Source organism: Macaca nemestrina, chromosome 10 (assembly GCF_043159975.1).
Source record: "Macaca nemestrina isolate mMacNem1 chromosome 10, mMacNem.hap1, whole genome shotgun sequence".
Taxonomy (NCBI): domain Eukaryota; kingdom Metazoa; phylum Chordata; class Mammalia; order Primates; family Cercopithecidae; genus Macaca; species Macaca nemestrina.
In genome coordinates, this window is record NC_092134.1 from 60835899 (window position 1) to 60860849 (window position 24951).

General features: G+C 34.9%; 1 protein-coding gene across 4 annotated transcripts in view; it reads right to left on the bottom strand.

The window, feature by feature from the left end:
• Positions 1 to 24951, bottom strand: part of LOC105473361 (thyrotropin releasing hormone degrading enzyme) — a 428124-nt gene that overhangs the window by 144387 nt on the left and 258786 nt on the right. For all 4 annotated transcript variants that reach the window (XM_011727150.3, XM_011727148.3, XM_011727149.3 and 1 more), the window contains exon 7: positions 3485 to 3550. In XM_011727150.3, coding sequence (XP_011725452.1) covers positions 3485 to 3550 — 66 coding nt within the window. The remainder of the gene's footprint in view (positions 1 to 3484; positions 3551 to 24951) is intronic.

Here is a 24951-nt window from a genome sequence, read left to right on the forward strand (position 1 = left end):
AGATGGAATTTACACTGAAAATCACCAAGAAATTTCAAGAGTTCTTAGCATATAACATCTAAAACCACTGTAGCTTAATCATAAATTTGTAAAGTATCCAGAGCCAATTATGAAAGTGAACAAGTAAATAAAAGCCAAAGAAATATAAGTCGTTTCTTGATACTAGAAAAATAAAACTCACCAGCAAAAACTCCCTGTTACAAAAATGCTGCTCTGGTTTGACTACATTTATAGTTCTCTATATATTGATAGTTATATAATACAGTCTTAATATTCAAATGATTAAAGATTCATAAAAAAATGGAGTCACTCTTGCATATCTAGTTTACAAATGTGTCCATCAAATTAAAACAGCTGTCCCAAATTAAATATATCAAACCCAAATTGTCTAACTAGTAAACTGCATTAAAGTAATCCTAGATTTAGAGAATATAAAAGATAAAAGGAATCTTACAGTATTTAGTCCAACTCTTACATTTCATAACGATAATGTCAGAGGTCAAAAGAGGTCTAGTGACTTGCAGAAAACCACTATTAACTGGAGGTATAAATGAGAAATATTTCTCCTTATTTATTCTATTGCCTAATGTTTCTCAAAATATGCCTGCTATCATTTTGAAAATGGATTACACAGAACAGTAGACATGTAGAATTTGCAAACATGTAAACATTTTTGCATTTAAAAATATATATTATTTATTAGTGACACATAATGTAACCACAGAAATGTTTAAGCTCAATTCAGTCCAGTTCCACTTTCAATTCAAACATTAAAATGCAAGCCAATTTGTTGGTGGTGTTACCAACAAATCACCAACAAAAGCTGTGATTATTCAATAAGAAATTGTTCTCCTAAACATTCTCATAGCTGATCCAGTGGGTAATATGACTATTAGAAACAAAATTTTTCTCAGAAAATCTCTAGAGTCTCTTCCTGCTGAAAAATACATGTTTAAATTGAAATTTAAAACATATTCCTATATAAAATATTACAAAAAATTGAAAATGTAGTTGAAACTACACTGGTACTTTAAAAGTCAAATATGAATATGTGAACTAACCCAGAAAACTACTACCTTTCTATATTACATATACATACACACACACATACACACAGGTGTGTATTTTTAAAGTTTGCCTTGTTCCCAAAAGACCTTAAGGTGGGTCGTAAGGATACATAAATTGCAAGAGAACATAAATTTTAGGTAGATAATAAATCAAGAAGAAAGAGCATTAAGGCATTTTTCCTATGTGGAACATGAAGATTAGGGTCTGAGTCCAGAAAAAAAGAAGAAAGGAAGAAAAAAGAGCAAGAGAGAAAGAGAGAAGAAAGGAGTAAAAAAAAGTGGGAGAATAAAAATATATATGAAAAACACACTATCCGCAATTTGGAATTGCAAATAGTAAACTTTCATTTGTCAACATGGAAATAACCATGGTTAATGTAAAAACAATTCATAGGTTTTCCAGCCCAGATAAGTGCTGACAGCCTAGATTAGCTCTTTCAACAACTTGTAAACCAAGACTCCCCAGGGCCTTCTGGATGGGAAGCATATTAATATCAACTCTGTGACCACTCAGCACCATGACATGAAGTGTCTGCTCAGGAGGTCATCTCCAAAATGTATCCCATACATCTTCATGCACAAGAGGTGATAATTTATCACCTAGATGTAGGGATCTACTGTAAACTAATCCAAACTGCTGATGATACACTAAATCAGTTTGAATGATGAGTATAAATAAAGCTGCAAGCGAAGTACTGAAGGATACAGATCTATCTGATCAATGAGATGTCACCAGGCAAATGAAATGCAGTGTTGACAAACATAGAGTACCTCAGTTGAAAATTAACCAAATCAAGTATCAGAGCATAAAGGCACACATTAATACAAGCTAGGAATGAAAGTTTAATATGATATGAGTCAGAGGCTATATTCTAACTGTTTCATATAAAACTGAGCAGAGTGGGTCAGTGGAAAAGAATGTATTAAAAATTGATATATTTTGCACACCACAGAAAGTATGACAGGACGAAGAAAAATGCTGCAAAATAATAATCCTTTCCAAATAATATAACTGTAGTTATTCAATCTGCTGAGCAAACCCATATACACAGATGAAGAAAAACAATAAGAATTTTATACAGAAAATGATTTCACATCAACTTGCTATGAAGAAATCAAATTCAATTTGTGTTGCCCTTATGAACAGTTAGAAATTTTCCGAAACTGTCATGCTACAACTTCAATGGGGAAAAACAAAGGAATGGGGATAAGGAAGGACATTCCTCCAGATAGTTGATATTCATGAAGGACACTCCTTAAGAAAAAAAGATTTTCCCAACTATGTGATCAGAATAGAGCCTTTAATATACAACAAATAGATTCAATGGATTCAGCTATTCTGAAGGTGTCCCTAATGGAAAGAGCTGATTAAAGTAAATTTCAAACCCTGCTGGAACAAATCTGTAAAAATATTTTCTGAGGGAAATAATTCTTCAAAAAAGTTGTTTTCATATATAGTTTTTGTTGTAAGTATATAGAGAGAGTTTGTCATAACATAGTTAACTCTTGCCTTGTATTTTATCTTTCAGTTTATTTGGGGGTACAGATAGAATTATACTACTAAAATATGACCTGGACCCAGATGTAGTTTATTTAAATTTCAAAATGAAAAGCTTACTAAGAACAGATAAGATTGATTGCTCTCTCTGTCTTAGCATAATTGTATTTCAGGTGAACATCAATTTACTTTAAAGGACACTTCTAAGTAGCAGAATGCATCATAAATAATTCATCAATCACAGCTACTAGGAACATGATTTACTCCAGCAGATTCAATGGAATAAAAGTTTTTTTAATATATTGTGTCTGCTTTAAGAAGTTTCATAATCTTCCTTTTCTAAGAATTCATTCTTAGATTCCATACTTCATACTCTAAATGCATTATGATAAAAACTGTATCTTTTTCTTCCTTTTTTAAGAAAAACATATTTTCTAATTAAAATAAAAACAATTAAAAACCTTTGGAACAAATAACAATCTATGTATATCAACAGCAAAATAACAAAAACATATAAGGTACATATTTGAAAAATAGCCTTAAGATTTCTCAAATACATAATTCAAATAATAATAACAAAATTTGTTTCAGCTTATTTGAATTTTTAAATGGAAGAAAAAGAAGGTAGTCTTTCCAGAAGTCTTTTGTAGAACATTTAGGATCTGGCATATTTTAAAATTACTTCAATTTAAAAATGCAAATGAAACAGATTCTAAATTGTTCAACAGTTCAAGTTTTGTCAGGTGATATCGTGAGTATCCTATCTAGAACTTTCATTTGTCATATAGAAAGACATTGCTTACCTTACACATCTTAAAGTTTTCTATCAATTTCAGCAATTTTGTACCAGCCATTTCCCAAGCTGTGAAACATATTGACAAGGAAAAATGTAAAAGAAAATAAAAAGCATTTCACTTACTTGCAAACCCCTCTGGAAAACTGAATGGCCCATAAAATTAGCCAGCATTCTTATTAAAGCAGCACCCTATAGGAAAGAGTAATAAAAAGAAAAGAATTTCAACAAAGTATCATGATTGTAAAACTGTTTTAATCAAATGTAGCCTACTTCATTCATGCTATTCTATTTTCAAAAATAATTAAGAAACAGGAGTATCATGAAAATAACATCCAACTTAGTGATAACAATTTCATTTTTTTGTCTTGTGAATTTTGAAGTTTTATGTAATACCTACAACTACAAAATGGAAGTCCTCTAGAAAGAATATCTCAGGGCAATGATAAGCTGTAATTCAGGAGTACTCAATATTTTATTGAACACTATATATGGCAAATTTAATAAAACATGGTTCTTGTACTTACAATCTCATAATTTGTTCAGGGAAGGATATCTGTGTTAATAAATAATCATATTAAAATATAACTTTGAAGTAAAATAGGTACTTAATGTACTCCTTAACCAAGAAAAGTTCAGTTGTGGAAGTAGAGAGTAGAGTACCAAGAAGTCTAGGTTCAAAACTTAAGTCTGCTACTTACCATGTTTACTCAGTGAGATTATTTCAGCTCTCTGCTCCTTACTTTTCTCCCTCGTAAAGTGCAGTTAATAGTAGTTATATTTAATATGGCTGTTCTAAAGCTTAAATAACTCAATATATGTAAATCAGTTTGAGCTAGGTCTTTAAAATAGTAAGCCATATAGGAGTGTTAGCTATCAGTATTATTTCAAATTGTCTAATCATTTTTATTTCCTATTTCCTTTTGAGGCTGTATTTAGCCATATATATCCATATACAAGTAAAACAATGAGATCAATATAAGTAACTGGAGAAATAGAAGAAAATACTAATTTACAAGAGTCTTTCTTATCTTGAGAACCATTATTATAATATGGCAGAACAACATGAATGCAAAAAGGTAGGTATGTAATCAATATGAAACATTCCAAGGAATGACAATTAAGTATGGATTATAACAAATCTTCATGTAAAATATAAATAAGTCTTCAAGAAGACACTTGACCAAATTGAATTGGTATGGAGCAATGGATTGTAAACAATGAATGTTTAAATACAAATTGTAGCCTGGCTTGGGGGTTACAAATTTCTTTATGACTACATATCCCATTTCATACTCAGTAGAAATATACAACTGTAATAATTCATTTCTTGCAAGATGTCTCTTTTCACAAGAAAATTGTAAGAATCACAAATAGAATCATTCAGCCAGGGCGTGGACTGCTGTGCAGTCCAGCAACACAACAACGTATTTCCATCATTTGTTACTAGAATGATTTGCTAGAATTCTGGGACTTGAATGCAGTGCAATACTCAGACTCTATGAATCACCATTAAAAGATGTGTATTATAATTTCAACCACCACCAGAATTGCTCCCCAAGTCAGTATTTTATTCTCATCTCAACAAATGATAGGCTGAAATATAATAGTTTAATGACTTTTCTGATATTTTTTTCTTCTCACACCTTCCATTCATTGCTCTTTCTTTAGCTTCTTCCTCTTAATCTTCTGCATATTTGCATATGACCATAAAACAGAAGCATTTTTGATTCAATCTGAGGACTAGTTTAGAACTCCCTTTAGAACATATCAGCTGTGTTCCTTGAATTTCCTTGACAAGCTCTCCTCCTATACATTTCTCAATATAATCGACCCATCCTGAGGGTGAAAACTATCCATTTTTCAGCAAACCTGACCATTACCACCTGGGAATTGAGACTTAGTATCAAAGCAGTCAACTTAAACTTTCCTTCAGCACTGAACAGCTCTCTTCAGATGATTTAAGTGTTTCCCTCCAGGTAATGATGACTTGGTCTCTTGTCAAGTTATAAAAACTATTAATTTAGCATGGTCTAATGACACAAGAATCCTTTCTGATCATAAAGAATGTACCAGTTTTCCTGTCTGAATTAAGCTAGACAGAGTGGTAACAGGAAAGAAAAACTGAAAGTACAATCAGTATTCAAAAGTTATAGACTATCACTTAGTTCCTGATTATATTGTATAACTCAATTAAGTTTTAGAAAATATGACTGTTACCCATCTGAACATTTTAACAGTCTCTGGAGTGGCATGCACTCTTCTATGTTTAACTAGCCTTTTCTTTCCAAAGTTAAAATTTTAAAATCCTTATTTTGTAGAACTTCATAGACAGATGGGCTCTCCAACTGTCATGGTTTAGCCAACATATACTAAGCACATACTATGTACGGATTATAACAAAGATCACAACCCCTAACACAGGCAGAGCTCATTATAAACTTTTTAAAGAAAACTCAGAATTCCTTTTCATCCTTTCTTTAAAACATTTGTTTATCAAGCAAACTTTGTTTACAATATTGTAACTTATATTACCTTTTGATTCAAAACTCCAGCCCCAGTCAAACAAACTGGACATTTAGGAAGCCCAAGTAGCTTTACGAAAAGTAAATATACTATTTCTTCAAGATGTAATAAATTTTTAGACTTGTTCTAGAAAATTAATCACTGTTTGCTAAACTAATATTCAAGGATATATTAAGATATCTACTTGATTTTTCTAAAGTTTCATAAAGAATATTCCACAAAAGTAGGCTTATAAAACTCATTCGTCATTTAGTAATTTTTATATTTGGAATATCTTTTTAATGTAAGTTCCCACCTAAATTTTCTTTTATTTTACATTGGAGCCATTTGCGTGCACATCAGTCTCTGAGGTATTTAACATCCCCAGAGAAAAAAACTGTGTCCTCATGACTTGCTATCACCCTCTTCCTACGTCTGGCTCAGAGGAGGTGCTCCCTTAATGCAAGACATGGAAAAGAGAGAAAGAAAATTCTGCGCACGTAACAATTACTTTGTGTTCTTGCAGAGGAGCTATTCAGACAGGATATACAGTTTATTACTTCATTGGTATACATCAGTGAGAAATCCTCACTTTTGGAGAGGGAGATATTCTCAACTATTTCTTTAGCACATGCTTATTGAATAAGGTGGTATGTTCAGCATCCTAAATGACACAAGTCTCTGTCTTTGAGGATTTCAAAATCTCATAACTGAGATGAGATGCAAAGCAAAATAAAATGAATGACAAGAGAAAGTATTCGACTGTGTTTCAGAAGAGGTAGAGGTTATATCTGGAGGGATGAAGGAAAACGAGGGTCTAAAGAAGTAGTATTTGTGTTGAACCTTGGAGGATGGAAAGCGTTCCATGAGTTAAGATAAACAAAAAGCAGTTGCATGTTACGACAGGAATGAACTTTATGTGGTCAAATAGGTGTGAAAGTGGAAATCACAAGTAGGAAGATTTACATGGAAAGACAGTAAATAAAACCGGAAAATGGAAGACTAGATGGAAAATAAGATTGAGACAGTTTTTAGAGGAGTTTGAATACCAGGGATAAGGAATTTGGAAAACCGGTTTTTAAAAAAGTCAGGATTTAACTATGATACTCCAAGGAAGAAGTAAAGTAACCAGAAACAAATGATAGCAATGAGGATAAAAATTAGAAAGAGATTTAAGAAATGGAGCAAAGATAAGTCTGTATTTTAAAGCCAGAGTGGATGATGACATTAGCAGATATACAGAATTTAGAAGAAAATGCTGGTGAGGTGAATATAATAACATCTGTTTGTAAATGTGCTGTTTGAGGAACAGGTATAGAACTCAAGGAACAGAGGGCAAGAGCAACCACAGGAATACAATTCAGAGGAAGGTTATGATTGAATATATATATTGGGAATTAGAGTGGATGAGTCTGCCAAGAGAAAAGTTCTAAGGCTTCAGTAAGAAAAATATAAAACAGAATCAAATAATTGTTTTCTATTTGTTTATTCTGTTTTATGATTTGCACTTCAGTGCTCGTAACAGGTGCTCAACAAATATCCATTGAAATCAATGAAGAATGAAATTAAGAGAAAAAAAGACACATTGTGATAAAAAACAGAAGGCAAACTGGGTATAAGTGGTGTCATAGAAGAAGACATGTTTTAAGAATTAGTGCTTCAGAGTTCAAGGAAAATAATAGCTAAGAGAAGGCCATAGTAGGCCATATTTAAGAGAGGGCTATTTAAATAGACTTGTGGGTATGAAAGCCAAGTGCAAACAGAAGGAAGAAAAGAGAAAGCCAGAAGCAAATTCACATGAAAGGTTCGTTTGTGATTTTCTTTGGTAGAAAATGGGAGAAATTTTTTCTGCAAAGCAAAAGATGACCCAGTGGAGATAGAAACTGAAGACACAGTCAACCAAGAAATCATTATTGAAGTAAGATTCTAGAAAAGCTAGATAAGAATTTAGGCTAATCTTGGGAAAGAATAACAACAATCTACTCTGAGGTAGGACTGAGGCAGAAAGGGGAAATAAAGATAAATAAGAGATTTTTAAGTGTAAAGCACAGAAGTTAAGAAAGTACATTGCACAGAATAGACTGTAATCTCCATCAAGGTGGGGACTTGGTCTGTCACCATTATACGCTCATTGCCAAAAGCAGTTCCTGACACATGACAGGCTCTCAAAAAATACTGAACACATGATGGACTGTCACTTTCCAATAATGTAGGAGATGTGGTCTGAAGATAACATGAGTTGGAAAGAGTGGAACTAGGTTTGAAGTAACCCATTGAAAACGTAATAAGGAGTTTAAGATGTGGAAAGGTGTAGAAAAGTTGTAAGTTGTACTAGTCCATTCTCACACTGCTATAAAGAACTGCCCAAGACTTGGTAATTCACAAAGGTAAGAGGTTTAGTTGACTCAGGAAACTTACCATCATGGTGGAAGGTGAACGGAAAGCAAGCACCTTCTTCACAAGGCAGCAGGAGAGTGTGAGCACTCAGGAAAAACTACCATTTATGAAACCATCAGATCTCATGAGAATTCGCTTACTATCATGAGAACAGCATGGGGGAAACCACCCCCATAATCCAATCAGTTCCCTTCCTTGACACTTGGGGATTACAGTTCCCCTCCCTTGACAAGTGGGGATGACAATTCGGCATGCAATTTGGGTGGGGAAACAGGGCCAAACCATATCATAAGTCCTAGCTGAAGTTATCAATAAAGTAACTGTCATTCATTAACTATTTGTACTACATGCTAAGGCCATAATATCATAAGGAAAATATTACTATATTTATCAGGTCAGAAAATTGAGGCATAAAGGTTACACACCTTGTAGAAATTGACATGGGTAGTAAAAAATGGAGCCAGAATTAGAAACCCACTTATACTCAGCTCCAAAATCAGTAATTTAAACCAATTTAGACAACCTCTTGTGATCCCAATTCAAAATATTTACATGACTATCTCTAGAAACATGGTGCATCGCAAGAACTTAGAAAAATAAAGGAAATTCTTAGAGTTACTGAGAGTTTGAAATCAGTGAGATGCTCACAGAAGAGGATGAAGGAAAGCCTAATTCAATAGGACATAGTTGAAATGCCCGACCCATATTCCCAGGATTAGGGATGAAATAGAAGACAGATATGAACTTGCGGAACAGGACATGTTTATGGTCTAGGAGACATAAAGCTTCTTTATGGCAGGTTTGGTAAGAACAAAAGGCTAGCAAAATTGAAAATAGTGATATTTTTATCACTGTATGTGGATGTGGCAGCTGTGAAAATGCACTGCTCAGATTTCCCACTGCTGCCCCTCTGCATTTACCATCACAAAGGCCACACTTTCCTCAGTTTACTCCTAGCCAATCACTGAGCAGAACAGTGTAACTACTGCAGACGTGTTCTAGTGAGACAGGAGACTCTGCCAATGGATAACTCTAACTAGATGACTCGTCATTGGTGTGGATGATTTTTTTGCAATAGAGCTGAAGTCTGAAACTACCAACCCAACGCCTCTTCCTTTCCTCTACCCTTGCAGAGACTGTCAATTGTAATGTGGTCTGAAGGCAGCTCCCCCTACCTTCTCTGGCTTCTATAACAAATAAATCTTTGCATATAATGTTTTCTGCTTCTTAGAAAATCTGGACTAACCTAGTAGCTCCATTTTCAGTGCAGAAGTCCACACAAATATAAACTAATGATAGGTCCCTAAAATAAGCTGGTAATGAGAATACTCTAGTTAACAAGTAGCACATCCACCAAAACACAATAATCTTTTCCTTCTTAAACCTTTCAGGAAATCTTTGGCTAGTATATATTCTACACTACAAATGTCTTTGCTTAATGGTTTGCTCTCCTCCAGCACAGGAGAAGGTAAGAAATAAGGTATCATTACTTTCAGTTGACATACAAGAGAGACTGAGGTGAAGGGATTAGGTGCTTTGTCCAAAGTTACTTGCTTCCATTCACTCAGTTGTTGAGTTCTTTGATTAGCAAAAAGACTATGAAGTAAGAATTTCTTGTTACTTTTTGAGTTACTGAAAGGATTAGTCTATTGATTCAAAATCAACGTACTTTTAAAATGTAAATTTCTAAATGATGCCTCTGCACTAATTCTGGACATGTGTGGAAATAAAACAATGTTCTAACAAGATTTGTTACTGAAGCATGTCTTTTGGTATGGAATAAAAGCACATCTTAAATCTTCCATTTTTTTTGTAAAACATGTTTTCTTCTCTGTTTTTTTCTTTTTCCATGATAATATGTTAGCTATATTTAGCATCTGAAAAACAGAAAAAGAAATACCTAATCCTGAATATCCCTTACTCACAAGTTGATTACAAAAAAGAAAGGCAGAAAGAGAGGATAGAACAAGAGAAAAAAAAGAATGAAAGGGAAAAGCAAGTCAATTCCACACAAGAAAGCAGAATTAATGCCCCATTGCTTCAGTTACCCATGCTTGGAGGCTTGGAGTCCTCTATGATTTATTACTTCCTGAGGCCAAGCCTCCACCTCTGCATAGCTGAATTATTTCACTGCCTCCTAGAGACAACCCCAGATGCATTCTCACTCTCAGGAATCCATCCTATGGACCACATCAGACTAATTTTAATAATTATTTTAGAAGTATAATGTCTGCTAAGAGTCCTGGCTCTGTCATGTACTTAGGCATGTGAGATGATCTAAGTATCTACAATTAGAACATAACAATAAAAATGATGACAACTATATTACTACCTTTAATAAGAAGAACACCTATTTCAAAATTTTTCTGAGAATCAATTTAAATTATTATAAAGCACTAGATACTCCATGTTTAGCATATAATAATGTTCAAACAATATATAGGTATTGATATCATCATCATCACTATCATTATTTTTATGTTAGTCCTCTGCCCCCTAAATCTTTACTTAAAAAAAAAAAAAAAGTCCTGTGGGAGTAATCAGGGCCATACATAATGAGATTCACCACTACTTACCAATGCTTTTTTACATATGACCATATAATCAGCTTCTTCACTAGTTAAGCTCATCTTCCCATTATCCCATGAGCATACCTTACACACTGATGTTTTAATCATGCTTATTTATATCAGCAGCAATGTTAATCCTTTTTGATCCTATATTCTGAGCTCTATACATTATTAAAAGCACAGGAAAAGCCCATACCATAGTATAGTGCACACAGCTATACTGCCACCAGTAATAATAATAATAATAATAATAATATTTACCTCAAAAATTGTCTGAGAATTACTTTAAATTATTCATATAAAGTAATTGGTACAGTGTTTGGTATATAAACTTCAAAAATGTATGTAGGTATTGTTATCTTCATCATCATCAATATCATCATTTTATGCTAGCCCCCTGCCCCCCAAAATTGAGTACACAGTAGTCAATCTCCCCTATCAAGAAACTCGGCATATATCTTTCACTGGGAATGTACATTTTTTGAGCATTCTCAGGCAATGGCATTCAAACAGGCTGGTCTACACTCAAAATAATAGGACACCAAAAAGGTATTTAAAGAGGACCACAGATCCCAGGAACAAGAAAACAGGGATAAGAAACTTTCCACAACTATGTTAGCTCTCAATGTTTTTGTCCCTCCAAAGTCATAAATTATTTAAGTCTGAACTAAGCAATTTGTCAAGTTATTTTAAATCACTCAAATTGTTTCACATGACTTTGTCTCCTTCCCACAACTACATGTAGGTCATTTAACTACATTAATCTAGTTTAACTAGATTATTTAAACTAACCATTGGCATATCTGTTAGTTGTTGATGACATAACTTTTCCATTGCCAATGAAATATAATCCTGGCTAAGAGAATTATCCACCAACTCCTTGCTAGTTTCAAATCAGCAATCCAGACTATGAGATTCCAGCCTATACCCAGGTACTCATCAGTCTCCCCTGTCATGAAATTCAGCATACATCTTTTACTGAGGCAGTATGTTTTTTCAGTATTCTCAGGTAATGGCATTCAAACAGGGTAGTCTATATTCAAGATAATAGGAGACCAAAAAGTATTCAAAGAGGATCACAGATATCAGAGACCAAAAAAAAAAAAAAAAAAAAAAAAACTTTCAACAGTGTCAGAAATAGCACTTGCTTGAAAGCATTCAACTCAAGAAATCTGAAGCATAAAAATACTGTACAATTAAATGAATGTACATAGAAGGATAAAACATAAAAGCAAAAAAAATGGAAAACAAATGGTTAAGATGAAAAATAAAACAAACAGTCTATGAAAAAACTAATAAAATAGCAAAGCTCTGAGAAATAAATTGAAGTAAAAAAGGAGAAAAGAAGAAAAAATAATGTAAATATTAAAAATGAGGACACAGCCACAGAAAAAAGTTTTTAAATTTAAAATAATAAGAATATTCTAGAAACATATACTAATAAATATGAAAACTCAGATTAAAAGAAAGATTTTTTGGCCAGGCATGGTAGCTCATGCCTGTAATCCCAGCACTTTGGGAGGCTGAGGCAGGCGGATCACAAGGTCAAGAAATCGAGAACACCTTGGCCAACATGGTGAAACCCTGTCTCTACTAAAAATACAAAAATTAGCTGGGTGTGGTGGTGCGCACCTGTAGTTCCAGCTACTCTGGAGGTTGAGGCAGGAGAATCGCTTGAACCTGGGAGGCCAAGGTTGCAGTGAGCCGAGACCATGCTACTGCATTCCAGCATGGGGGACAAGAGCAAAACTGTACCCCCATGCCAAGAAAAAAGAATTTTCTATAAAACTGTAATGTTACTAAAGAAAAAGTAATGGTTTAAAAATAAGAAATACACCAAAAACAAACACAAACACACATACCAAAATCCAGGATAGTTTTAAAGGCAAACTTTTAAGAAAACATTGTCACATACTACCCTTGTTTTAGATAAAGTATTATAAAGGAATTGAAAATGAGTACAAGCTTTTCAACATTTTCATGATGTTGTGTACCTGATATGCCAACTGGACAATGTAAAATATAGTCCAATATCCTTCATATGGTCATGTATGTAAATATATACATAATTGATGGGATAAATATCACATATGTAATATACACTAATATAAGGACAACTTAATATATATTACATGTGATATACAACACAATATATAATATAATCTATCTATATATAATATATATTCCATGAAGTGAGAGAAGATATTTAAGAAGAGTCCATTCCAGAAATTTAAAAATTGTTTAATAGCAAAAATTATATTATAACTAATTGCATTAATAGTGGAGACAAATTTTTTAATCATCTCAAATGTAGGAAAACCATTTAATATTACTTAGCATTCATTCATTCTTATTCAAAATAATAAGATATCTTAATAAACTAGGAAGAGAAGGGGACCATTTACAATAAAGGCAATCTTTATAAAGTATACTCAATAGTGAAACATGAGATGCATTCTCCTTAAAGTTGAAAATAAGAATTCACTCTACTAATATTTCTATTCAAAAGTATAATAAAATGAATGAACAAATGAAATTAAAAACTAAAGCAGTAAATTATCATAATTCAAAGATGATGTGACAGTTCTCACAGAAATCTAAAATATATAGAAGCAACATATAAAATCAATAAAAGAGTACAGCAAAGAGATTAATGAATTATTTATTCATTAAGTTAATCTCTGACATGAGATTAATGAATAAAATCAAAAGAATTAATATGTTACTGAAATAGAATCTAAGGAATTAATTTATTGAGTTGTATTCTCAAAAGGAAAAGTACAAACAAATATTACAAAACAAAACAAAATAAAAAAAATTTCAAAATTGTAAAGAGTTTTCATGGAGAAAATTATAGAACTTAACCAAACACACAAGGACCTAAAAATGAAGAACTACATTCTTTAGAAAGCTAGAAAAAGTAATTGCAAAATGTCAAATATCCTAAAATTAACGTGAAAACTTCTCAAAACAATTTCTTTTTCACAGAAATTGTCTGGATCTGAAAATTCACATGGATTGGCAAAGAGTAAACAACAGCAATTTTGAAATGGAAAAAGATCGTGAATCATCTCTTTTGATAACAAAACTACAGAGTTATAGTTGTTAGTCCTATGATGGTAATGTTGGAGTAGAAATAAACATATAAACTAGGGACCAGATCAAGGGACTGTAGATATGCCAATACTGATATCAGTGATAACTGACAGAGATGGTATGTGATACCAGCAGCATAAGAGCAGGAAATTCAGTAAATTACACTAGAATGATTGGTTATCTAAACTAAAATTAAATTACATTGGACATCACAACATCAACAAAGAAAGATCACCCAAAATACCCAAATGGATGATTAAAGAACTCAATATACAACGCAAAACTTTAGAAATATTAGGTGAAAATAAAAAAAACACATCTTTATGAATTTGGGATAAAGAAGGATACTTAAGCAAAACAAAACAAAGAGCATGAAGTATAAAGGAGAAAATAGACAGATTACATCTGAACTTTAAAATCTATATGATAAAAGACATCATAAATTCATAGACAAGGTGCAGTACTGTTATCAATGAAAGATTAGTATCCAGAATGCAAACAAAAACAACTCTCATTAATTAACTATTAAAATGAATAGGAAAACAGATTAAAAAACAAAGACCGCATTGGAAAATAGGCAATGGATATAAATAGAAAATTCAGGGGGGGCGGAGCAAGATGGCCGAATAGGAATAGCTCCAGTCTCTAACTCCCAGCGCGAGCGACACAGAAGACCAGTGATTTCTGCATTTTCAACTGAGGTACTGGGTTCATCTCACTAGGGAGTGCGGGACAATCGGTGCTGGTCAGCTGCTGCAGCCCGACCAGCAAGAGCTGAAGCAGGGCGAGGCATCGCCTCACCTGGGAAGCGCAAGGGGAAAGGGAATCCCTTTTCCTAGCCAGGGGAACTGAGACACACAACACCTGGAAAATCGGGTAACTCCCACCCCAATACTGTGCTTTAAGCAAACAGGCACACCAGGAGATTATATCCCACACCTGGCCGGGAGGGTCGCATGCCCATGGAGCCTCCCTCATTGCTAGCACAGTAGTCTGCGATCTAACCGCAAGGCAGCAGCGAGGCTGGAGGAGGGGCGCCCGCCATTGCTGAGGCTTAAGTAGGTAAACAAAGCTGCTGGGAAGCTCGAACTTGGTGGAGCTCACAGCAGCTCAAGGAAACCTGCCTGTCTCTGTAGACTCCACCTCTGGGGACAGGGCACAACTAAACAACAACAGCAGCAGAAACCTCTGCAAACGCAAACGACTCTGTCTGACAGCTTTGAAGAGAGCAGTGGATCTCCCAACACGGAGGTTGAGATCTGAGAAGGGACAGACTGTCAGCTCAAGTGGGTCCCTGACCCCTGAGTAGCCTAACTGGGAGACATCCCCCACTAGGGGCAGTCTGACACCCCACACCTCACAGGGTGGAGTACACCCCTGAGAGGAAGCCTCCAAAGCAAGAATCAGACAGGTACACTCACTGTTCAGCAATATTCTATCTTCTGCAGCCTCTGCTGCTGACACCCAGGCAAACAGGGTCTGGAGTGGACCTCAAGCAATCTCCAACAGACCTACAGCTGAGGGTCCTGACTGTTAGAAGGAAAACTATCAAACAGGAAGGACACCTATACCAAAACCCCATCAGTACATCACCATCATCATCAAAGACCAGAGGCAGATAAAACCACAAAGATGGGGAAAAAGCAGGGCAGAAAAGCTGGAAATTCAAAAAATAAGAGCGCATCTGCCCCGGCAAAGGAGCGCAGCTCATCGCCAGCAATGGATCAAAGCTTGACAGAGAATGACTTTGACGAGATGAGAGAAGAAGGCTTCAGTCCATCAAACTTCTCAGAGCTAAAGGAGGAATTACGTACCCAGTGCAAAGAAACTAAAAATCTTGAAAAAAAAGTGGAAGAATTGATGGCTAGGGTAATTAATGCAGAGAAGGTCATAAACGAAAAGAAAGAGATGAAAACCATGACATGAGAAATACGTGAAAAATGCACAAGCGTCAGTAACCGACTCGATCAACTGGAAGAAAGAGTATCAGCGATTGAGGATCAGATGAACGAAATGAAGCGAGAAGAGAAACCAAAAGAAAAAAGAAGAAAAAGAAATGAACAAAGCCTGCAAGAAGTATGGGATTATGTAAAAAGACCAAATCTACGTCTGATTGGGGTGCCTGAAAGTGAGGGGGAAAATGGAACCAAGTTGGAAAACACTCTTCAGGATTATCATCCAGGAGAACTTCCCTACCTAGTAGGGCACGCCAACATTCAAATCCAGGAAATACAGAGAATGCCACAAAGATACTCCTTGAGAAGAGCAACTCCAAGACACACAATTGCCAGATTCACCAAAGTTGAAATGAAGGAAAAAATCTTAAGGGCAGCCAGAGAGAAAGGTCGGGTTACCCACAAAGGGAAGCCCATCAGACTAACAGCAGATCTCTCGGCAGAAACTCTACAAGCTAGAAGAGTGTGGGGGCCAATATTCAACATTCTTAAAGAAAAGAATTTTCAACCCAGAATTTCATATCCAGCCAAACTAAGTTTCATAAGTGAAGGAGAAATAAAATCCTTTACAGATAAGCAAATGCTTAGAGATTTTGTCACCACCAGGCCTGCCTTACAAGAGACCCTGAAGGAAGCACTAAACATGGAAAGGAACAACCGGTACCAGCCATTGCAAAAACATGCCAAAATGTAAACACCATCGAGGCTAGGAAGAAACTGCATCAACTAACGAGCAAAATATCCCGTTAATATCACAATGGCAGGATCAAGTTCACACATAACAATCTTAACCTTAAATGTAAATGGACTAAATGCTCCAATTAAAAGACACAGACGGGTAAACTGGATAAAGAGTCAAGACCCATCAGTCTGCTGTATTCGGGAGACCCATCTCACACGCAGAGACATACATAGGCTCAAAATAAAGGGATGGAGGAAGATTTACCAAGCAAATGGAGAACAAAAAAAAGCAGGGGTTGCAATACTAGTCTCTGATAAAACAGACTTTAAACCATCAAAGATCAAAAGAGACAAAGAAGGCCATTACATAATGGTAAAGGGATCAATTCAACAGGAAGAGCTAACTATCCTAAATATATATGCACCCAATACAGGAGCACCCAGATTCATAAAGCAAGTCCTTAGAGACTTACAAAGAGACTTAGACCCCCATACAATAATAATGGGAGACTTCAACACTCCACTGTCAACATTAGACAGATCAACGAGACAGAAAGTTAACAAGGATATCCAGGAATTGAACTCATCTCTGCAGCAAGCAGACCTAATAGACATCTACAGAACTCTCCACCCCAAATCAACAGAATATACATTCTTCTCAGCACCACATCACACTTATTCCAAAATTGACCACATAATTGGAAGTAAAGCACTCTTCAGCAAATGAACAAGAACAGAAATTATAACAAACTGTCTCTCAGACCACAGTGCAATCAAACTAGAACTCAGGACTAAGAAACTCAATCAAAACCGCTCAACTACATGGAAACTGAACAACCTGCTCCTGAATGACTACTGGGTACATAACAAAATGAAGGCAGAAATAAAGACGTTCTTTGAAACCAATGAGAACAAAGATACAACATACCAGAATCTCTGGGACACATTTAAAGCAGTGTGTAGAGGGAAATTTATAGCACTAAATGCCCACAAGAGAAAGCAGGAAAGATCTAAAATTGACACTCTAACATCACAATTAAAAGAACTAGAGAAGCAAGAGCAAACACATTCAAAAGCTAGCAGAAGGCAAGAAATAACTAAGATCAGATCAGAACTGAAGGAGATAGAGACACAAAAAACCCTCCAAAAAATCAATGAATCCAGGAGTTGGTTTTTTGAAAAGATCAACAAAATTGACAGACAGCTAGCAAGACTAATAAAGAAGAAAAGAGAGAAGAATCAAATAGACACAATTAAAAATGATAAAGGGGATATCACCACCGACCCCACAGAAATACAAACTACCATCAGAGAATACTATAAACACCTCTATGCAAATAAACTGGAAAATCTAGAAGAAATGGATAATTTCCTGGACACTTACACTCTTCCAAGACTAAACCAGGAAGAAGTTGAATCCCTGAATAGACCAATAGCAGGCTCTGAAATTGAGGCAATAATTAATAGCCTACCAACCAAAAAGAGTCCAGGACCAGATGGATTCACAGCTGAATTCTACCAGAGGTACAAGGAGGAGTTGGTACCATTCCTTCTGAAACTATTCCAATCAATAGAAAAAGAGGGAATCCTCCCTAACTCATTTTATGAGGCCAACATCATCCTGATACCAAAGCCTGGCAGAGACACAACAAAAAAAGAGAATTTTAGACCAATATCCCTGATGAACATCGATGCAAAAATCCTCAATAAAATACTGGCAAACCGGATTCAGCAGCACATCAAAAAGCTTATCCACCATGATGAAGTGGGCTTCATCCCTGGGATGCAAGGCTGGTTCAACATTCGCAAATCAATAAATATAATCCAGCATGTAAACAGAACCAAAGACAAGAACCACATGATTATCTCAATCGATGCAGAAAAGGCTTTTGACAAAATTCAACAGGTCTTCATGCTAAAAACGCTCAATAAATTCGGTATTGATGGAATGAACCTCAAAATAATAAGAGCTATTTATGACAAACCCACAGCCAATATCATACTGAATGGGCAACAACTGGAAAAATTCCCTTTGACAACTGGCACAAGACAGGGATGCCCTCTCTCACCACTCCTATTCAACATAGTGTTGGAAGTTCTGGCTAGGGCAATCAGGCAAGAGAAAGAAATCAAGGGTATTCAGTTAGGAAAAGAATAAGTCAAATTGTCCCTGTTTGCAGATGGCATGATTGTATATTTAGAAAACCCCATTGTCTCAGCCCAAAATCTCCTTAATCTGATAAGCAACTTCAGCAAAGTCTCAGGACACAAAATTAATGTGCAAAAATCACAAGCATTCTTATACACCAGTAACAGACAAACAGAGAGCCAAATCAGGAATGAACTTCCATTCACAATTGCTTCAAAGAGAATAAAATACCTAGGAATCCAACTTACAAGGGATGTAAAGGACCTCTTCAAGGAGAACTACAAACCACTGCTCAGTGAAATAAAAGAGGACACAAACAAATGGAAGAATATACCATGCTCATGGATAGGAAGAATCAATATCGTGAAAATGGCCATACTGCCCAAGGTAATTTATAGATTCAATGCCATCCCCATCAAGCTACCAATGAGTTTCCTCACATAATTGGAAAAAACTGCTTTAAAGTTCATATGGAACCAAAAAAGAGCCCGTATCTCCAAGACAATCCTAAGTCAAAAGAACAAAGCTGGAGGCATCACACTACCTGACTTCAAACTATACTACAAGGCTACAGTAACCAAAACAGCATGGGACTGGTACCAAAACAGAGATATAGACCAATGGAACAGAACAGAGCCCTCAGAAATAATACCACACATCTACAGCCATCTGATCTTTGACAAACCTGAGAGAAACAAGAAATGGGGAAAGGATTCCCTATTTAATAAATGGTGCTGGGAAAATTGGCTAGCCATAAGTAGAAAGCTGAAACTGGATCCTTTCCTTACTCCTTATATGAAAATTAATTCAAGATGGATTAGAGACTTAAATGTTAGACCTAATACCATAAAAACCCTAGAGGAAAGCCTAGGTAGTACCATTCAGGACAAAGGCATGGGCAAAGACTTCATGTCTAAAACAGCAAAAGCAACGCCAGCAAAAGCCAAAATTGACAAATGGGATCTCATTAAACTAAAGAGCTTCTGCACAGCAAAAGAAACTACCATCAGAGTGAACAGGCAACCTACAGAATGGGACAAAATTTTTGCAATCTACTCATCTGACAAAGGGCTAATATCCAGAACCTGCAAAGAACTCAAACAAATTTACAAGAAAAAAACAAACAACCCCATCAAAAAGTGGGCAAAGGATATGAACAGACATTTCTCAAAAGAAGACATGCATACAGCCAACAGACACATGAAAAAATGCTCATCATCACTGGCCATCAGAGAAATGCAAATCAAAACCACAATGAGATACCATCTCACACCATTTAGAATGGCGATCATTAAAAAGTCAGGAAACAACAGGTGCTGGACAGGATGTGGAGAAATAGGAACACTTTTACACTGTTGGTGGGACTGTAAACTAGTTCAACCATTATGGAAAACAGTAGGGCGATTCCCCAAGGATCTAGAACTAGATGTACCATATGACCCAGCCATCCCATTACTGGGTATATACCCAAAGGATTATAAATCATGCTGCTATAAAGACACATGCACACGTATGTTTATTGCGGCACTATTCACAATAGCAAAGACTTGGAATCAACCCAAATGTCCATCAGTGACAGATTGGATTAATTAAATGTGGCACATATACACCATGGAATACTATGCAGCCATAAAAAAGGATGAGTTTGTGTCCTTTGTAGGGACATGGATGCAGCTGGAAACCATCATTCTTAGCAAACTATCACAAGAACAGAAAACCAAACACCGCATGTTCTCACTCATAGGTGGGAACTGAACAATGAGATCACTTGGACTCGGGAAGGGGAACATCACACACCGTGGCCTATCATGGGGAGGGGGGAGGGTGGAGGCATTACATTGGGAGTTATACCTGATGTAAATGACGAGTTGATGGGTGCTGACGAGTTGATGGGTGCAGCACAGCAACATGGCACAAGTATACATATGTAACAAACCTGCACGTTATGCACATGTACCCTAGAACTTAAAGTATAATAATAATAATAATAAATTAAAAATTAAAAAAAAAAGAAATAGAAGGTAGATTCATGGAAGAAATAGAAGGTAGATTCATGGTTGCTTAGAACTGGATGGTGGGAGGGTGCTGGGGAGTGACAGTTAATGGGTACAGGGTTACTTTTGCAAGAGAGAAATGTTTTAAAATTAGATTATGGTCATGAATGTATATATCTGTGAATATACTAAAAAATACTGAACTGACCACTTTAAATGGGTGAATGATATGGTATGTAATATATCTCAATAAAGCCATTAAAAGAGAAAAAAAAAAAGAAAATTCAAAAAGTAAGCAACTCAAAAGGCAATAAATACATGAAAAATATTTAATCTCATTAACAAACAAATAAATATAAATTAAAACAATAAGAGCATTTCCTAGCCATTGACCAGACAAAATTTTGAGAAGTTAACAATAATAAGCACAGATGAGGATGTGAGAAAACAGGATCTTCTCAAACTCTCTAGTAGGAGTGTGTATATAGGGACAAATGCTTTGGGGAAGAAAATGTTATGTTAAAATAAATGTTGAGATTAATTTATTTGTGCATTTAACCAATAATTATTGAGTGCCTGCTGTGTAAGGCACTACAATAGGGTCTGAAAATGATGCAGAGAACAAACCAAATAAAGCTTTCATGCAGTTTACATTGTAGACAAGATCAAAATATTTTAACATTCTACAGAGGGAAGAATAATTGAGTGGAGAAGGAAAAATGAATGTTTCAAAAGACAAGAAACAGCTGAGCGTGACCAATATCATAGACTAGACAAGAGGATGGGGTCCGGTACAGAGTGGAGGCATTGGCCTATATCATAGTACAGACCTTCATCCACTGTGACAAATAGCAAGGGAAGCAGAGTATACAGGAATTGATAGGTGAGATGTACAGGGTTGGAGGTGTGAGAACATTGGTTTGTTTATTGCTTCCAATATTTTAGTGAAATAAAAGTAGAGTAATCAGATAAGAGTGATGAGGGATAACAGAGTGTGAATACTAAGAAAAAAGTAGGCATTAGGTGTCTGGAAGAATGATAAATTGAGTTGGGAAATGTGGATGCATGTACCTCCCAACCCCACAATTTCTCTAGCTGGATACACAGAATGACCAGCACTCACATATGAACACAAGCACACACGTAGAAAGACGTAGAAAGAGGTCATTTGCAACACTTTCTAATTTCTAATTCTAATTTCAATAGTTTATGATAGACAAAAACGTCAAACAAACATCAGCCCATTAATAGGGGGATGGATTTGTAAACTGTGCTTTATACATATTGTAGAACAACAAAGATAAATATAATAGGGGTCTGAGTATTAAAATATGAATGAGAGTTATGTCTCTTTAATGCTTATCTCTGGGAAGAGAGGGAGGGACGGGGGTTAAGAAAGGGATTAGAGGACTTTAATGCTTTTTTCTTTAAAACAAGTCACATGTAAATACAACAAACTAAATAATAATAACTGCTGACTTTGGGTCTTGAGTACACGTATATCTGGTAATATCTTCTGTATGTGTAAAAATTTCTCAGTTGAGATTTTTATTTAAAAATAACAAATAGGAGTCTTTGGGAAAATTGCTAACCTGCAACATCTTATAACTGATCTCATTTAGTTCAGTCATGGTTTATATAAATTTCTTACTCCTCTTGGTTTAAGCACCATGATCTCTCTCTAGAGCCTTTTAAGAGCATTTTAGTCCTATAGTTTAATTTTTTGGTTTTTATTTAAAATAAACTTATCTGACAAAGGAAAAATGAAATAAGTTAAATTTAGCCAGACACTTGAGGTAACTTTTAAACAATGAAGATCTAATGAATAATTATTTTATTTTAAGAATAAAATTATTAGTGAATATATTATAATCACCATTAAAGTATAAAGGTATTAGCAAAGCAATGGTTTAAAAGTGCTAAAAATATTTAGTTTGTTTATTTCCGGATCCAGTGGAAGACTAAAATGCCCCAAACTAATAACAGTATTGAATGAGTAAAACTAACTTAATTTTGTTTTAAGAAGGGCCCGCACAGTAGCTCACGCCTGTAATCCCAGCACTTTGGGAGGCAGAGGCAGGGGGGTCACGAGATTAGGAGTTCGAGACCAGCCTGACCAACATGGTGAAACCCCATCTCTACTAAGAATACAAAAATTAGCTAGGCATGATGGCACACTCTTATAAATCCAAGCTACTCAGGAGGATGAGGCAGGAGAATTACTTGAACCCGGCAGGCAGAGGTTGCAGTGAGCTGAGATCACGCCACTGTACTCCAGCTTGGGTGACAAAGCAAGACTCCGTCTCAAAAACAAACAAACAAAAACAGAAGCTCAGAAAACACTATTTGTTTGTAAAAAATTCAGTTCCAAATTCAGTTCAGAACTTATGAATAACAGGCTGTAAAATAACTAACCAAAGACAACAACACTGTTTGTGTTTTTAATATCAGCCAACAAATAGTATTCTTGTCATTTATTGTAGAACAGTTGTTCCTTGTCAGAGTTAAACTATCACAGCTAGAAACAATATGAAATTATAGTATTAAGAAAGATACAATGTGAGTTAATGTTAGTGAGGAAGTCATTTCAAAAGTACTAAATAAACAAGGCTTTTAAAAGATGCTTGCATAATATTGTGCCAGAAAACGTCACAAATAAAATACTTAACAGAATTATTACAAATTAGATTTTAGGCACATTTTGAATACAAAATACTTTCCCAATTTCCATCTAACATAAAAGATGGCATAATCTTAAAGAAGCATGACTGGAATTGGCTGAATGGTAACAACTTAAGTAAATATGGTTTATTATGCAAAAAAATATATATTAGTGTTATAAAGTTTTAATGTCAGATAGTTTGTCTGAAAGTTGAGCATAGGGTTAGCTTTTAAAAAGTTATTTATTATGATACATATTTTCTAAATAATGTAAACATTCACTTTTGCAACAAAATGCCAAATACGCGAATATATGAAAGTTATTCATAAACTAGTTTATAAGCACATTTAGTTACATGATGAAATTCATGCTTTTTTCTAGTTTTTCTTTTCTAATATTTTATTGTGTATGTTGATGTATATAATATTGATGTGTATAAAATATATATATAGCATATGTCATCCCTTCATATTTTTAATATATTAAAATAAGAAGAAAATAATGGGCATGTGATTCTTACGAAAATAACATTTTCTTGGATCTGTCTCTTCTTCGTAATCTCTCTCTCAGACTCTGGCTTATTTTGTCTTTTTTTTTTTTTTTTTTTTTTGAACTCCTCTTACTATCATTCCCAATAATATTCTCTTTTGAGAGACTATGAAAAGAGTTATCTGCATAGTTTCCTGCCTCTGATGGCCACTTCTTCTGGTCCCTGAAACAGATTCTGTACTTCCCATTATCCTTATTTTTGTATACATTCTCCATGCCTAAAATTCCACAACTGCCCTAAATCGAATTTTTAACTTTATGCAACATAACTCTAGTATCACATATTTCTAAGAAATCTTTCCCAATTCAAGTCAAAATTAAAATTGTTTTCACAATTTTATAACACTTGTTTTGATATACATTAAATAACTCAGGAAATAGAACATTCTATCTTATTTCAGAATTTATACATAACATATACTTGCCATACCATTAGGAATCAGGAATGGAGGAGCCATGCTCTGCACTACCCAGTATTTTGCTTCATGGCTAGACATTCAATACATACGTGTTAAACTAGATATCTCAGTAACTGCATTAATGTGCAAAATATTAGTAAGAAATTATAGGGAAAAATAAAACACTAAATAAGTATAAGAGCAGTATTATTTGAGACAAAGACTAATCCTTGGTAAAATTTCTTCTATTTTCTAGAAACCAATACAAGTAGAGAGATCAAGAAGAAAATAATTGTTTAAAACTGGATGCAGAATTCACTATTCATTTACATTGACTCCTCTTTTCTGATTCTCAAACTTACAATTCCCTTTTGTTGATTTGCCCTAATAATCTATCTATTTATCTCTCTCTCTCTCTCTCTTCATCATTTGCCTGAATCTCATCCACTTAATCATTAAATTATAATTCTGAATCATAAAAGTTCATTTTGGTATTATATCAAAATCATAAAGATACATGGCTCCAAAACTCAGATATCCACGTGCAGACACACTTCACTCACTCTATATTCAGCTGAAACATAACCAAGTACATCCTTAATGAAAGTGACATTTAGTAAAGGATGAACTATGGCAG